Source organism: Schistocerca cancellata, chromosome 9, assembly GCF_023864275.1.
Source record: "Schistocerca cancellata isolate TAMUIC-IGC-003103 chromosome 9, iqSchCanc2.1, whole genome shotgun sequence".
NCBI lineage: Eukaryota > Metazoa > Arthropoda > Insecta > Orthoptera > Acrididae > Schistocerca > Schistocerca cancellata.
In genome coordinates this window covers 48,158,084-48,174,917 of record NC_064634.1, presented here as the reverse complement: position 1 = coordinate 48,174,917, position 16,834 = coordinate 48,158,084, and the positions used below count along the sequence as shown (strand labels likewise).

Genomic DNA, 16,834 nt, shown 5'->3' with positions numbered 1-16,834 from the left:
GCCAGTGTGTCATTCACCTTGTCCACCCCATACCTGGCAACGTTTAAGTACTTGTACAGCTGATGTAGAAGACACGTAATAACCTTTTACCAAGATCTGAAGGTGGTAACTCTACTTACTGAAACCAGTAATCACCAATAAAGGTTGTTTACAAGTGATCTCAGCTAAGAAGTTCACCTTCTCATAAGTAATTAGGTCACTGATACAGATAGGGCTCGAAACTGGGGAGAAGAATATTAGTTAGTGCTCTTAAATGGAATTGGATATGGGTATATCAGCATCAGAAGAGGTAATTGTAGACTAAGATTTAATCAGCCAACTGATTGAGGAATAGGAAAAAAGAGGTTTGCAAGGCAACAAAAATAAATTTAAAGAATAATTAATCCCATAGTTCAACATAAATGCAAACCGAAGAATGATAAATATGAATGAAGGAGGTGAAAAGAAATTACACTCAAGGAAGAAGGTAAATGAAAACAGAAGCAAGAAAGGAAGGGTATGATTATGACAATACACTGAAATTGGAACAGAATTTTAGCTGCCATATATTTGCAGATAAATCTGACCAGTACTTCCTTTAGGAAATTTTCAGGTGACAGTTACACAAAGATTGTATAGTCACTGCATTCAACTTACAGATTCAAAAGGTAAGGTATGTGGAAGGATAAATGTATTGTAGAGAACATTTCATCTTTGAAATTGTTTGTGAGAAGGAATTGTATTTATTTGGTAACAACTCTATTTTAAATGTACTTCCCTGCATAACTGGATAGGCTGGTTAATTCAAAAGTCTGAGGAAAGCACAAGCGTAAGACCCCTAGTAATACCGTAGCTAGTCCCGTGGTGTTCCAGAAAACCTTCACGTTGTGACAGCTTACCATATTAGAGAAGTGTTTGCTCTGTTTAAAATAAAAGTAAACCGTTAATGTTGGTAACATCTGTGCAACAAGAGAAAAATCTACTTACCAGTTGACAAAACAGTAACTGGTTCATGGATCATGTAGCCCAAAATTTAAAAGCATATTTTAATTTCCATTTGGTATTTTTGGAAATTCCTTCATTTGGAGAACGGAAAAGATGGGCTCCTGCAGACCTAAATGTTGTGACAGAAAGTAAAATTCACTCAGAATACTGAAACAGTAGACACACAAGCTTTAGGAAAGACTTCAGATTTGTGACATACTCCATCAGTATGGTGAGTGATATTGTCATCAAGCAGACAGTGTGGCTGTGGGATTTCTCCCAGTAACAGGATTAGCCAAGTTATAAAAGGAGCATTTTGAGGAAAGTGCTTCCTAAACTGCTCACCTCAAACACAATCATTTCTACAGATACGTTGATGACAAGCTTATTGTGTGAGCACTTGGCAGGAAGACCCTGGATTGATTTCTGGTACACATCAGCACTGGCCACTAGTATGTATAATTTTCCAAGGAAGTAGGCATTTGGACATGGAATAAACAAGATGACATGTTAGGTCACACTTACATCAGACCACTGTAGGACTGTTTTGGAATCGCTGCTGTACAGGCCTCAGGCTACAAGTGACTATAAAAGCCTCTCTACTAGAGAGGGGTCTTCCTGGAGGAAGGCTGCAGTGATAGAAATTAAAAAGGCAATACTAACTCCATGTACTGCTAAAGTAATGTGGGAAGAGAGCAAGTAACTGGTGCTTCTGACAAGCCAGACTGCTGACAGCCAAGATCACAGTGGTTTTGAAGAAAGACAGCAGAAGATTCTAGAGGTAGTTGTCGTGGCAAAAGATCCAGTGACACTGTGCATGCCTGACATTTACAATATTCAACATGAGTGCAAGCAGACATGCCGATGAATTGTAGAGTGCTGCTAGGAGCAGGTACATTCAGCTTGGACACAATGACAAATTAGTGAATGCTGAACACAGCTTGCAAGAGTACTCTGTGTGTAATTTTGAATGGACTGGAGTGCTGTTTTCTGCCAGTGGATTGTGGGGTAGCATAATAAACAAAGCCATCAAAATTAGAACCAATGACAGTCTCATAAAGGTAAATGGAGGTTGTCAACTCAACTCTGATAGGTACTCGTTACTGGTCATAATACAATGTGATCCTCACCAGCTTAAAAACATCCAAGTGGCACATGAGATTGAGCCTGAGTGATCATGTCAGGACCTGCCTTTCCAGCCCCTTCCAACTGCTCTGTGGCATTCAGAATGGTCAGGTTGCTACCTGGCTCCTCGTAAATAAAGGCAATGTACATGCAGTCCCACCACTTTGCCAGATGATAATGAGTGACACTGTCTGAAATGTAATGATCTTTCAATAAGCTTATATTGCTGGAAATCTTGGAACTTTGTATTAATTCAGATGTAATTTTGTTACAGATCAGCTGGTGATCTACAGCTTATTTTCTTTTTGTTACTTTTTTGTTTCTTATTTGTTGAGTACAAGTACAAGGTTGAGGTTGAAATTGATTCTTTGTAAGCTCCTTCCTTTTATGGTAGCCAAATGTATATTATTTCAGTTAGAATGTATTAAAAAATTAAAATAATGGTAGTGTGTATAAATTTCTTGGAAGATTCGTCTTGTCATTTTGTGAATCATCATCATCTTGTGAAATCATTCATGTGAAAACCACATGGAGGATAATCATGAGCCTATCATGTCCTAAAACATGGAAAAGATGGTTTTCATGTCATGATGTTAAGTACTCATTGATCTTGTGTGACTAAAGACATGATGATCATAAATTGAACAAAGAAGGTAAGATGACAGTGCCTGGTGACAGATGATTTTATTAAATCTCTAATGTGTTCTTACCCTTTGGATTTGAGTAGAAGAGAACAATTCTTCAAGGAGTGACATTATTTTTAAGGTATCATATTGCTTTGTAACTTAGTGTGATGTACTGCACTGATATGAATATGTGGTGTTTGTTCTTGTGGACATTCTTAAAGAACAGACATCAGGTGCAATCATATAACTGATTCACTTGATGGGCAATGAATCAACCACATACAGTGCAGATACACAAACACATTCAACCTTCTGCAGTAATTTCAGAGTAGTGAGCAAGGAGAACATGGATGGGGAGTGCCAATAGGTGGTGCTTGGTGGGAATGTGGGTCAGCTGGGAGGTGTGGCAAGATAGTTTGCACAGTTGTGATAAATACTGTGTCCTGGTACATAGTGGTTAACGCAACTGGGTAATAAGCAGGGAATCCCAGGTTCGAATACCAATCTGGTACATTTTCACTCATCATTGCTGATTCCTCATTAAGTCCTGATGCAGCTGACATCAGTAGTTCCCTCTCTTTCTTTTCCCCTCCGCCTTCAGTTTATATAGTACTGAAATGAGCAGTTCTGTTCTTCTGACAAGTCAGTAAAGTCTTAAATGGGTTTCAGAGGAATATTTTAAAAGGCCTGTATTGCCCTGACATGTTGGTAATGTTTTCCTTATGTGCCAGAAGTATAAACTGAGCACAGAGTTCCATTTTCGTGTGAAACTGGGAGTCTTCCAATTTAAAAGGACAGGTACTAACTGGAAAAGTAGCTTCAAAACAGTCTCCCCAGAGCTGGAAATGTTATATTGTTGTGTACAGTTAGTATTTGACAATAAGTTTTCTTCATTCCCACATGAAGAAATTCATTATTCTCTGCCTTCAGTGCAAGCAATGATCTGTTCTCATGTTAAAGCTTTGCTTACTGTGGTTGGAAATTAAATTTCCTGATGGAGTCACAGAAATAATGAGTTAAACATTAGCATCACTACTTGTAACTTGTTCATTATTTTAACATTTTCTAATAAACCAAAGAAAATATAGAAATTACAATGGCAATAACAGTGTTGTCACATTAACTTAAGCCTGTTGTGATTCCTACTTTCAACATTTTACACTATCTATATGAAAACAAAATATTCCCATTAAATTTATTGGTTGCAATTGGAGAAAGGTAAATTTCCTTTTAGAAAACCCCTTGACAGAGAAAACAAATCAAAATAATCCATGTTGTCTCATTGTACTCCTGCTGTTTGCTCTTGTCTCTTATCCAAGCATTCACATCCTTATTGAATACATAATTATTACAATTGTTGTGTCTATTTTATACTTGGGTTTAGAATAATAATTTTACATTTGTTGTATAGCACTCGATTGTGGATGGTGTATGATTTTTGTCCTTCTGCCTGCTAACAGATCCACCTCAGCCACAGTTATCCTCTCCAACTGAGCAGTTTGGATTTGAAGTTGGTAAGGAAGGAATAATCAAAGTGCAAATCCAAGCAAACCCAACGCCAAGAGTAGTATGGGAAGTTGATGGAAAACAGGTTCAAGAGGGTTCCACTGATCCTGAAAACCACTATCAAGCAAGCATTCCAGAAAACTTGGTAAGAAGGATGAGCTAAATACACCTCATAAATTTTGATTTCAGAAATTACCATTTAGACATATCTTTACTTAGGTAAATGGTGTATTCCAAAGCTGTCATACTTATGTACTCATACCCATAATTTATGTAGATCAATGAAATGAAAATATGGTAAGTCTCTCCTAATCTTGGGTCCTGTGTGACTCTTTGTGTATCACTAAGGCTTGCCAATTTACTTTCCTTCTACCCTTTCTCTCTTCAGATGCCCATAATTTTACATTTTTCTGTGTGTCCTCTTCTGCTGACACTCGGTATATAGATTTTTGCAAACCAAATAGCTTTCATAACTACCTATATGGCATTCATATCTGTATATTCCCTATTGAATTGATAGGATTAAACCCATTGCTCAGAAAACAGAGGTTTGCAATGTGCCTCATACGAAGAGCCAGTAATTACTCCAGTGGCCTTCTGCTACAGTAGAAACACATACATAACTAGAGTTGCCCTAAAGTTGGGATAGGCCAATTCAAAAAAATAAAATTTACATAATTAATGTTCTGTTTACTTGCTGTTACATTTCTGAAGTCCTGGTGTATGTTGAAATCCTCATGCCACACTGCCATAGCACACCATTGGAGGTGCCAAAACTAAGTGGTGTAGCCCACTGATAAAATGGAGAATTGTGTGGTAGTTTGTTTTTGACAGCAGCAGAAGTGCTGCATCCATGTCAGGTCAGTTCAGAAACCTGAAGTAGTCAACTGGATTGGCTTGACACTTCTTAACATTTATGTTGCTGCCAAAAACGAATCACCACACAGTACTCTACTTTAGCAATGGACTGCACTATTTATTTTTGGATCCTCTAGCAATATGCTACACTTTTGTAATGCAGGGATTTCAGTGTGGTCCAGCACTGTAGACATGTACTTGCACACAAACAAATAATTGCAAAACTTTCATTTTTTTAGATTTATCAGTCGTCTTGTAATACCAAATAAAATAATGTCTTGAAAAAATGCAACACAGAATGTTCTAACACAGATTTAGCACATGCAGTTCATTAGACACTTTAACAAATAAATTATTCTAAACAACTTGCCATTAATATACCTGACAGTAATGTATCAACTGAGTATACACCCAAGAACTTTACAAAAGCAGGATCATCAGAAGAAAGTTTTTTTAAAGTAAAAACCGTATTGTATGTTATTTTCACCAATTAGAAATCCATATACTCTAAACTAATAAGATACTTTGGGGGTTGTATAATCAATACAATTTTTCAGAGTATTGAAGTCACTACTATAGTGAAGTAAGGTTGTGTCATCAGCATGTGGTATTGTGTTGGATTTTATAAGTGAGGGCAGGTGGTTAATCATTATCAGAAGTAACAAAGTTTCTGTTGACAGTTACGAAAAAGATAGTGTGCTGCTCACCATAAAGATGACACGTTAAGTTACAGACGGGGAATATTAAAAGATGCTCACACATTAGCTTTCAGCCACAGTCTTTGTCAGAAGAAGAAACAAACACACACATTTATTCACACGTGCAAGTCCCCCTCACACACACACACACACACACACACACACACACACACACACACACACACACACATATATATATATAATGCCATTTCTGACCAGAGTTCTGGTCCAAGCTGCCAGAGATGGTGGCCACGTGTATGTGAGGTGTGCTTGCTTTTGAATGAATGTGTTTGTGTTTCTCTTTCTTTTTCTGATGAAGGCTGTGTATTTTTTTTTTTTTCACTGCACCTGTCTACAACGTAACGTATCATCTTGATGGTAAATAGCAATCTATTGTTTCCTTACATTGTTGATATTCCGATCTTGAGTTTCTATTCTTTAAAGTTTCCTTTGCCTAGACAGACAACTTTCTGACAGTTCTTGAGATGTGATTATAGATGTTTCAGGCTTTATCTTTAATACCATAAAAGTCCATAATGCACAGAGGCCTTGCTCAGATCACAAAGTGTCCACTTCACAAGTTTTTCTCAGTTTGAAGTCTTAATGGCAACACTAACATTCCAGCTTGCTTACTAAGGTTCAACATACCTCAGTATACAGCAGGACTACTTTTCTCCTTGGAGTTTTTGCTTGCATGCAGAACTGTGGAATATTTTCAGGGGAGTTGCTGTAAAAATTCATTATAGCCTTGTAGGTAAATTGCCTTAACATCCAAATCCTCCATAAGCGCTCTCTCTCTCTCTCTCTCTCTCTCTCTCTCTCTCTCTCTCTCTCTCTCTCTCGATGTTTAAGTCCAGTATAGCTGCACATATTCATTACATGAGAGTTATTGACAACATGATTTTATGATTTTTTCTTTCATAGCCCACATTATGTGACAGTATATGTGTTATAATTACAGGGAGGAGGCACATGGGAAGCAACCTTAAGAATCACCCGTGTTGAAGAGACAGATATAAATAAGCAGTTTACACTTAAAGCATCAAATTACTATGGATCAGCAACTTACAAAATATCTCTGTCTACAAGTTCAGAACCTACAGGTAGGCATCATAATATAATGATTAGCATTTGAATGTGCATTATATCATAATTTTCTGTTTTAAGTATGTTCACCCAACTTATCTATACATTTCAAATATTATTTTTGCAGCTCAAAATGGATTTTCAGGTGATTGACATGTAGTAAAAGTAATTTGGAAAGGGAATCAGTGCTATTTCTGTAGTTGCTAGTATAGGTAGTACTATTAGTGCATGTTGAAATTACGCCTTTGGAAGGTATTATAATTCATAGTAATCATTTTCAAAGTTGTATTATTTTATATTATAATTCATAGTAACTGTTTTCTGAGTTATATTGTTTTGTAGAGCATTGATGAATGAGTATTGAAATTCATTAACCGCTGCTCTTTTAGTTAAATGATTCTTCAAAGAAAACACAATATCTTCACAAAACAGATGAACTAAATATTTCCTCCAGATCATGTTAGGTGCATGCCTTCTTTGGCTGTAAGAATTTGTATTATGCATGATGACATGAAGAGCGAGAGAAAAGTAAGAATGTCATATTAGTTGTTCTTAATTTTGGAAAGTATCTTATTGATAATGATTGATGATAGAAGGTGTGGAGAGGCTATTGAGAGTTTTGTTCAACACTCATTTCTTGAATTAGAAAATATAAAACTAGTAATAATGTATTTTGAAGAAATAATTTTTTAAAACAAGTGTGCATTACATTGGCACCCAAACAAATAAATTTGCTTATTTTCTTTATTTATGAAATATATTAATATTCATGTAAGAAGAGAGGCAAGCTAGTTGCTGAATGAGGAATGAAGTGGAAGGGAGGGCAATACTTGCATCATTTTTATTGTACCAATATGTTTACATATAAGTTGAAAAAATTCTGTGTCACCTTACTAAAAGGTTTTACTGCTTACTGCTCCATTCAAAGAGATGGTCATTATACATATTCATTTGTAGTCAGATCATATACATTTTATCTGATTGTTTGTCAAACCATCTGGACACCACATAAAAATTTTCTGTGGTTTTTCTAACTCATAGCAAGTGAATGATATGATAATTCCAGCTCTCGTCTTTCCTTTCCCTTTCCCTTTCCCTTTCCCCTTCCCCTTCCCCTTCCCCTTCCCCTTCCTGTACCGTGTATCCAGCCAATGCCTCAGGTTGGGACTAGTATGGTGCTTATTTAGTTTTCACAGAGAACCAACCATACCCATATATAGGCTATTATTAGGAAGGCTTGCCATTCCCTAACGAATTTTAAAGCTACTACCAGCTCTCCCTCATCCTGGAGCAGGAATCAGTGTATCCCTTCTGACAGCAACAGATATTTTCACATGTTGTTTGTGCATCATGTATCTGAGGTGAGATGTGGGAACCAGCCCAGTGTTTAGCTAGGTGGATGTGGAAAACCAACCATAAACAACATCCAAGCTGTCTGGCCCACTGCACTGGTTTGTTAATATGTGAGGTGGATTCAATCCAGGACAGACGTGGGTCCTTGTGTCCCAGAAGAGGGTGTATTAATGTGCTTGGCTATCCAGACAGGCCTGTCACTTGTCCTTATCCAAGCTAAATTAATGCTCCTTGTTGTGGTGGTCTCAGTGTTAACGGAATGTGGAATACTAACACTGTATCCCTTTTCCTTACCTTTAATATATTAGAATTTGCAGGAAAACTACGATACTTCCTGCCAAGGGCACACACACCCGGGGGTGAGGTGGCACCACATGCAGCGACCTCCCCCCTCCACCTAACTCTTGGGGGAAGGAAAAAATATAGTGATATAGTGCAGTCAGGTGTTTTTCTTTCAAGATGATGACTGAGAAGTCAATATTACACAGGTATTTAACAGGGTTGAAGCTGGACCTTTTTAATGGCTCCTTGCAAGCTGCCTTTCGTCTTCAGAAATATTAAAAATAGTCCATCCCCTCCAGGTCTTACCCACCCCATCCCCCTACAGACTATTTTATAGATGCTCTTGCTTCCTGCATTAAAAATAATTAGTTAGTGTTTTTACATTGCATGATTACTTAACAAATATCTTTGGGTAACTGTAGAAACTGTCCATGAAAATTTCATGATTTTGTAATTTTATGTAATGTATTTGTTCACAGAATGCTATCCAACATATTAAATGCAATTTTCTCATTGTTTATTGTTTATGAACTACTTTAACAGTCTACTTCATTACTTCTGTGTTTTGCAATGCATTATTATTAAGAGAGAACTATTTGAATGTCTTTTATTTTAATCTGTAGTTGTGTATGATAGATCATGAGACAACATACTGAAATCGATAGCATGTTGGTGAGGTTTAGGTGGATCACATATAGGAGAACACTTTCACTTTCTTTGATCATGGTTTACTGTAGTTAGTAATATTGTGCATTAGGAATACTTCAGTTAGATACCCGAGATAAATATATGATAGGTAAAACAGAAAGCAATATTTACTTTACTCTGAAAGTCAGATTTGTTTCATACTGTTTAGTCTTCTAAATTCTTCTTTGAATATATAAAGACACACAACAATGAAAATTATGCTCTTTGGAATCATGAGATGAAGTGTTCCCCATATTCCAGACTATTGCTTCAGCTACAAGCATTTCTAATTTCTGGCTTATTGTCTATTTATTTTGCTTCTACTTGACTTTACTATATGTTTATTTCTTTGTATATAGCATTGATTTTAGAAATAATGTGCTTGCAGTGATGGAGCTTGGAGCTGGCTCAATTATTGGTATTGTAGTGGCAATCCTCTTCGTGCTACTTGTCATCTTCCTTGTGATTTTTGCCAGAGCAACAGGCCGATGGTGTTTTGCAGGTATGTAACATTAACATTTAATTCAGATATTGCAACACAGCTACATACTAAACAGTAAATGTTGTAGACTTTTTTGTTGTTGATTTTATAAAATGACAGGGAAGCAGCTAGTTCTTTAATGTGGCTCTGTTCTTGCCACACATTTTTAAAAATAAACCATTTTTCTCATAACAATTTTTACTACTGAGGCCATTGTAACTTGTGAGTCAGAATCTGATTTTTCTATGTGGATTGATTATTAAAACCAAACACAGTGTTAATTAATAATTATGGAATACTGAGCCAGAAGAAATGGAGATGAAGTAATAGTCAGCTATTGTCTTATCCAACAAAATTTTGTTGTACAAGAGTGCCTCTTGTTTACACATTCAAGTTGGATATTGAGAGTTCCATTTGCAGGTATTTTCATGTAAATCATTATGATGGCAAAGTGCTGTAAATCATTATGATAAAGTACTGAAGATACAGCTTGATTAATACTAGACAGTCAACTTATTGGAACTGTTGAAATTTTTTTAATCATTGTCAGTAATATATGATTCTTCGAGTTGAATATCTCAAAATAAACTGAGATAAAAGATGTGAAAAATCATGTTTCCACTGGGAAAGATAAGTTTTTATTCTTATAGAGAACTGTATGTGGTGTCCCTAGGTCTGCCCATTCTGATTTAGACTTGCCACTGATTTTCTAGATGACTTTCAATTAATAGTAGGGTGTTTCATTCAGCAAAACCATGACCAGCCCCTTCTCCCATCCTTTCCCATCTGGGCTTTTTGTCTCACATCCACTTTTACAGCATGTCTCAATAGTACAATGTAGCACATAGTTTACAGGTAGGTGACAAGTTTTTGGCAGTGTAATACGTGTTATTCATTTGCACCCATCACCACACAGCTCACATTGAACATCGAACACTTTTCCTATTTTAGTGCACAGTCTGCACAGTCAACAGTCAGCCAGCTTTCCTTGTACCATGAACAACCAGCAGATACCAACTGGGAAGGCACTCTTAAGATTATCACGACATTCAGAATATGACTTACATTAGTAGAAACTAAAATATTGTAACTGTGGTACTTAATTTTCCCATTTGTCCATCACAGTGTTTTCTGATTACAGTAACCGTTAATGTGTACCGTGTTGAGGCGTAGTGGTAACATATCTCATGTTCAGAGCAACATATGCTACATGAAACTTCACATAAAAAAAAATGCTGATTTCTGGCATTTATACTCCTGTGAGAGAGATTGCTGTCTGTCAGTAAAGTTATATACCTCCCTGTCTAATGAAACAATTTGTGCAATCTGATGAAACCCATAAACTTGCTCCGTGCCATGTTTGAAACTTATCACATTACACTGTGTGAACACCTGAAAAAAGTAAAATGTTTTTGGACAGACGTGCAAGGAAACAAATTTCTCTCACCAATATGACTGGATATGTAACTTGTGCTGTCTCTCATAGCTTGATATCAACAGAATATTTAACTTAAACCCATCTTCCTTTTCTTTTTAATCTGTCTTGCAGCACACTGGTTTGTAAGTACATGCCTGCAATTTAATCTAATACAAAATAATTCATTCTGAGGTTGCCTGTACAGATATAAATAAGGGTACACTTGAACTCCGTGGAAGCTAAAGCAAAATGGCTACAAGGCAACGTAATACAGACCACAAACAATGCCATCTTTGCCACAAAAATCTTCTGCAGTCTTCCTGTTTGCACGATGTGCAATATGCCATATCTATTTTCATATTACAGGAGCAGCTTCTCAGTTTCTCTTTTCGAAACTGCGTAGAATTTACCTTTTTGATTACAGCTGTGCACCAGCTATGCAGTAGAACTTCTAGTTTCTGAAGCCATAAATGATTCCTGATATTACATATTCATCTGTGATTACAATGACTTAGTTCATCTATATTATTGTTGTGAAATACACTGAAGAAGCAAAACATTATGACCACCTTTGGAATGCAATAAAGTACAAATTCTTTGTGGTGTGGATTCAGCCAATCCTTGGTAGGTTTCTGGTTGTGTGTGGCATGAGATATTTATGCACTGGTCACTACCATGCTTCTCAAATCATGGTCGCTTGTTTGTGGCATTGTGATGTGGAAAGTTATCCTACTGAGAAATGGGATCACCATTGAGGAAGATGTCAAACGTGAAGGGTTGCAGAAGATCTGCAAAAAGTTTCACCTCGTCCACAGCCATGGTAATGCCTTTGATTACTACCACAGGTCCCTCAGAAGCCCAGGTGAATGTCTGATATAGTGTAACACTGCCTTCACCAGCAGCTGTTTGCCTGGATGATATTGTATCTGGACATGACTGTCAAGTAGGTGTAAGATTCATTCAACCAAGGGACAAGTCTCCAGTGATCAGTGGACCAATCTTGATGATCCTGTGCCCACTGCAATCGCAAATGATGATGTGTTGACATGAGGATATGTAGAGATCATCTGCCGCAGAACCACAAGTTCAAAAATGTATGCTGAACAGTGTGCTCTTAGCTGTTGCTACCTATGTACACTTTACCCACAAAACATATGTCTTATTACCCTGTCCTATTTTTTAGTCAAGTTGGGCCATAGCACTCTTTTTCTCTCTCTAATTTGATTCACTACTACTTTATTAGTTACTCAGTCTACCCATCTGATCTTCAGAATTCTAGTAACCCCACCTTTCAGAAACTCCTATTCTCCTCTTGCCATAACTACTTATTGACACTCCAGTCACATACCTTCAGAAGAGACTCCCTGACACTTAAGTTTATATTGTACATTTAAAAATGCCATTATAAAAGTGTTCTTGCTACTACCTCACTACATTTTATATTCCTTTTCTTCTGCCAATAACGGTTAATTTTCTGCCCAAATAGCAAAACTCATCTGCTACTTCAAATGCCTCATTTCCTAATCTAATTCCTTTCACATCACCAAATTTAATTTTCTTGCACTACATTACCGTCGTTTTCTAATTATGTTAATATTCATCTTGTATCCTCTTTTCAAGAAACTATCAATTCTGTTCAACATATCTTCCAAGGTCTTTGCCATCAGCATTCCTCAAAGTTTTTATTTTTCTCCCTGAAACACTTTCAGAATTTCTTCTTGGCTCTGCCATTACTGCCTGCTGAGTGTACAGACTAAATAGCATAGGGAAGAGATTGACACTGTCTCACTCCTTTTTCAATTCTGCATCCCTCTCACATACTTCAAGTCCTATTTGTCTGTTGCGGTTGCTGTACAAATTGTAGGTAGCATTTCCTACCCTCTATTTGATTTCTAATAACTTAAGATAATTTCAAGATACTGAATCATAAAATGCTGTGGCTTTCAGTAAATAAATTGGAGATAATGTGCTTTGATATTTTTGACCTGTTAACTTTTAAGAGATTGCCATTAAACTGGATACTGAAAGCCACTGCCATTAATAGTGATATTCATAAGATCGGAATTGCTTCCCTGTCATTGTGCTGGTTTGCACTATTATTTCCAGTCATAAAAATTCATAAAGTTAAGGGTCAAACTTCTATAAAGTTTTTACAGTTAGCATATAATTGTTCTCTCTATTAATTTGTTGTAATTGTGGTCTGTTTCAAACTAGCTAGAATCAATGTATTGCTATCAACCCAGGGATATTTTCTAAAGAAGAGAGTGATATTTGCATGAATAAACTTTCTTTCATTTCCTGTAGATAGATGAAAAGCACGAATGATCAGTTACATGAGACACACAGTGGGGTTTCAATCACTTTTTGTTGTTCTTGATGGCAGTACAATGTTGATCGGGGTTACTTAGTTTCTAATGTGAAACAAAAATGATGGAATGCAAATGCTTTGTTCTGATCCAGACTTGTCAATTGTTATTTGTAATTGGTTTCAGTTTTTTTTTTAATGGGAAAAGTTAGTAGCATTTCAGTTTTGTTTTTTTGAATGATTTGTTGTTCTGGTATTTACTATAAATCAAAGTAGCAGTACACCATATCAATAGAAGTTATGTTTTTAATAAATTGTTACAGACAACATATTCTTTAAGGAAGTCTCCTCCTCAATTTTACTTTCAATCACGTTTTAATACTTACTTAAAATCGGTATTCCTCTGTATTGAGTTTTTGTAAATTACTCATGTGGCACTGAAAATAAAATGTAGAATAAATGCATACACTCAGTAGGAGCCATACCCCCTACAGAAATTTTTTCCTCAACTAAATTTAAAGGAATACAGTTTCAAATGCTGGAAGTGTTTTGTTACAATTGAAAGTCTTGCAGTGTTGACACGATCTAATAGAAGTATGTACCTCAAAATTACGAATTACTTACTGATTTAATGATCCCATAATAGATCATTATGGTCTGTATTTTCCTTTCCAGTAATCAGTGATGGCTGCAGTATTGAAACTAATGTTTTTACTTTTTCATGTTTTGCTAATGTGGTTGATATGTCTGTTTGCTTCAATATTTTCAAATGACTTGTTAGTTGTAAGTGTTGTTATTTTTCTGCAACAGTAAATCAGTTTGTATTGTGCCTTTGTGTAGGGCATGAGAGTCGGGCCAAGTAATCAAATCTTTAAAGAACGGTAAATGTGAAAGTTCTTTATTAATAGTAGCCTGCATGATAGTGTGTATGCATGCATCTTATATGCATGGATCTGTTTGTCTTAAAATTTTGCTGTTGGTAGTGTCTTATAAAGCTAGCTTTACTTAGGGGCATTATATTTCCATCTGTTAAGGGTTTGGCATTTAAGAGTTATAACTTATGTACTTTTAAATACTATTTTAAATTTTAGCTACATTTAGAATACTGTTGAAGGAGAACTTTTATATGATTTAATATATCTGTGCATCAGTTCCACAAATCAGAACTCCCCTGTAAAGAAATGAGACTGTGAATTGCATATTTCAGGCATGCCAGAACTCCGCCATTCCATATTTTGTGTGATTGTGGAAGATCATCTTATTAGAGCACCCCCCCCCCCCCTGCCCCCCCCCCTCTCTCTCTCTGTCTGTCTGTCTGTCTGTGTGTGTGTGTGTGTGTGTGTGTGTGTGTGTGTGTGTGTGTGTGTGTGCATCTAATCAACTCACCTAACTTTTTTTTAATTGATGGAAGAATCCTACATATATTCATCTAACTCAGGTAATACAAGAAGAACAGAATTATTTTTCTCCAGAAACTTATTTACGATGACAGTAGTATATTGTCATGATGTAAAAACTAAAACTGTTTGTGCACGATTTTGTACGGACAGTCTATTTTGTTTCCTTCATCTACCTTAGGTAGCCAAATCTGGTACACAGAGTGGATATCCCAATAATTCCAATACCTTAGCTTTGCCATTGCCATTTTGTGGGCACGTGCATTGTAATCAGGACACAGACTTTTTTTTTCTATTGCAATCTAAGCCTCTTCTCGCATATGTTTTGTCTCAAAGACTTGCATAATATTTACCGCTTGTCATTTTATATCTTGCACAGAGGTCAATTAGAAGAATATCTAAAAAAATTTTGGAACACTTTTCCAGGAAAACCAGTGATCTGTTAATATTATAAGTTATTTCAATATATAGAGTCATGATCACATTCAAGTTGTTTATTTTGAGATGACCAGTTTCGATCCTCTAAGAAATCATCTTCAGATCTTACATTCCTTGATAAATATGGGAACCACTGTTTTAAAAATACACTACTTCCAATGAGCTCCACTATAGTAACAGTTTTAGTCTCTGACATGACATTTTAGCATGACTTATAGTACTACTAAATGTTGTGGTTTTGAGATATCTTTAATATGGTGCATCAATTACAATACAGATTTTTGTAGAATGAAAGAATAAATATGAAAAATATCAAGTATGGTATTTTAGTTGCGCCAACAAGTAAATCAATATGATGACTGATCACCATTCAGCCTAACCTTTGACCCAAGGTACTTGCACAGATCACACTGGTACAATAGACATTATTTGCAAGATAGTAAAAATAATACCAAATAAATGTTGAAATAAACATTTTCAGTGCTATTGACAGAAACTCATTTGCATGTCATATGCCATCTGTTCTGATAGGCTGATAGAAGCAAATCAAGCAGGTACCATGTTGATTTATGTGTTTGTGAAGCTAAAATTGATGACTTTTGTATTTATCGTGGCATACTACAAAAATATGCAGTTTCATTGATCCACTGTGTTGATCTTCTGAAACTGTATCATTTTGGTGTGATTTGTTGTGCAAAAATGTTGGAAAATCTGACAAGGTCAGCTACAAACGTTACCTGTATTCCAAATTAGAGGTGAAGATTGCTCCATTATCGAGGGAAAATGAATTTCTTTGTGATAAACCAGAAATCTTTTAAAAAATATGAAGTGACAAATATTTCAGTCAGTGGTGAAAATACACTGAACCTCACTAGGTTGCACTTTCAAACTAAGCTATCAACTCTTATGGTCACAGATACAGGCAATCTGTGTTCACAGCTCTCTAGTTTAATGTTCCAGCCATAAGTATTGTTGAACTCTCTTAATGCTGATATGGCAAAGAATCCTTTTTGTCTATCTAGAATGGCAAGCCTCAGCAGTGTAAGATATTCCAAAAGGATACAAATCCCTTCATAATTTAGAGGAAAACCAACATCTTACGTCGACAGGATATGTGGAAATTGTCATATGCCTAGTGTTATACTGAAGGCAGTTGTCTTCCTTGTTCAAATTTAAGACTCCAATCACACTGTAGTGAAGTATCGATTGATTAGTAGCATTATGTGCCAGAAAAGAACTTTGAAGTGATATGAAGGCTTCTTTTGAAAACCTTTCAACAGTATATGGTTGCAAAGCTATTGTTTTCTTTAACTGATTAGATTTAACAAATCTAACTTACATGAGTTCTTTTGTTTGATAATGTAATGTGGTATCAATAAATATAATGCAATTAATGACTATATATTTATTCCCAACATAAAACTGAAAAATAATGAAAAAGTCAAAAACAAGGAATACACAGTACTTCAAAAATAAAACATGAGAAACTAATACCAAAACTGGCACAAAGTAATCAAAAAATTGGCAGAAAGTAGGACTGCACCATGAAAGTGGTAAAAAATAACACCAGAATCGGCCACATAACAAAAAATGTTTTTCCTGTCCCTATGTA

At 36.0% G+C, this 16,834-nt stretch overlaps 1 protein-coding gene across 1 annotated transcript in view; it reads left to right on the top strand.

The window, feature by feature from the left end:
• Positions 1-16,834, top strand: part of LOC126101176 (fasciclin-3-like) — a 146,721-nt gene that overhangs the window by 22,259 nt on the left and 107,628 nt on the right. The window contains exons 6-9 of the mRNA XM_049911874.1: positions 4,175-4,365; positions 6,738-6,879; positions 6,990-7,007; positions 9,573-9,686. Of these exons, the coding sequence (XP_049767831.1) occupies positions 4,175-4,365; positions 6,738-6,879; positions 6,990-7,007; positions 9,573-9,686 (465 nt within the window). The remainder of the gene's footprint in view (positions 1-4,174; positions 4,366-6,737; positions 6,880-6,989; positions 7,008-9,572; positions 9,687-16,834) is intronic.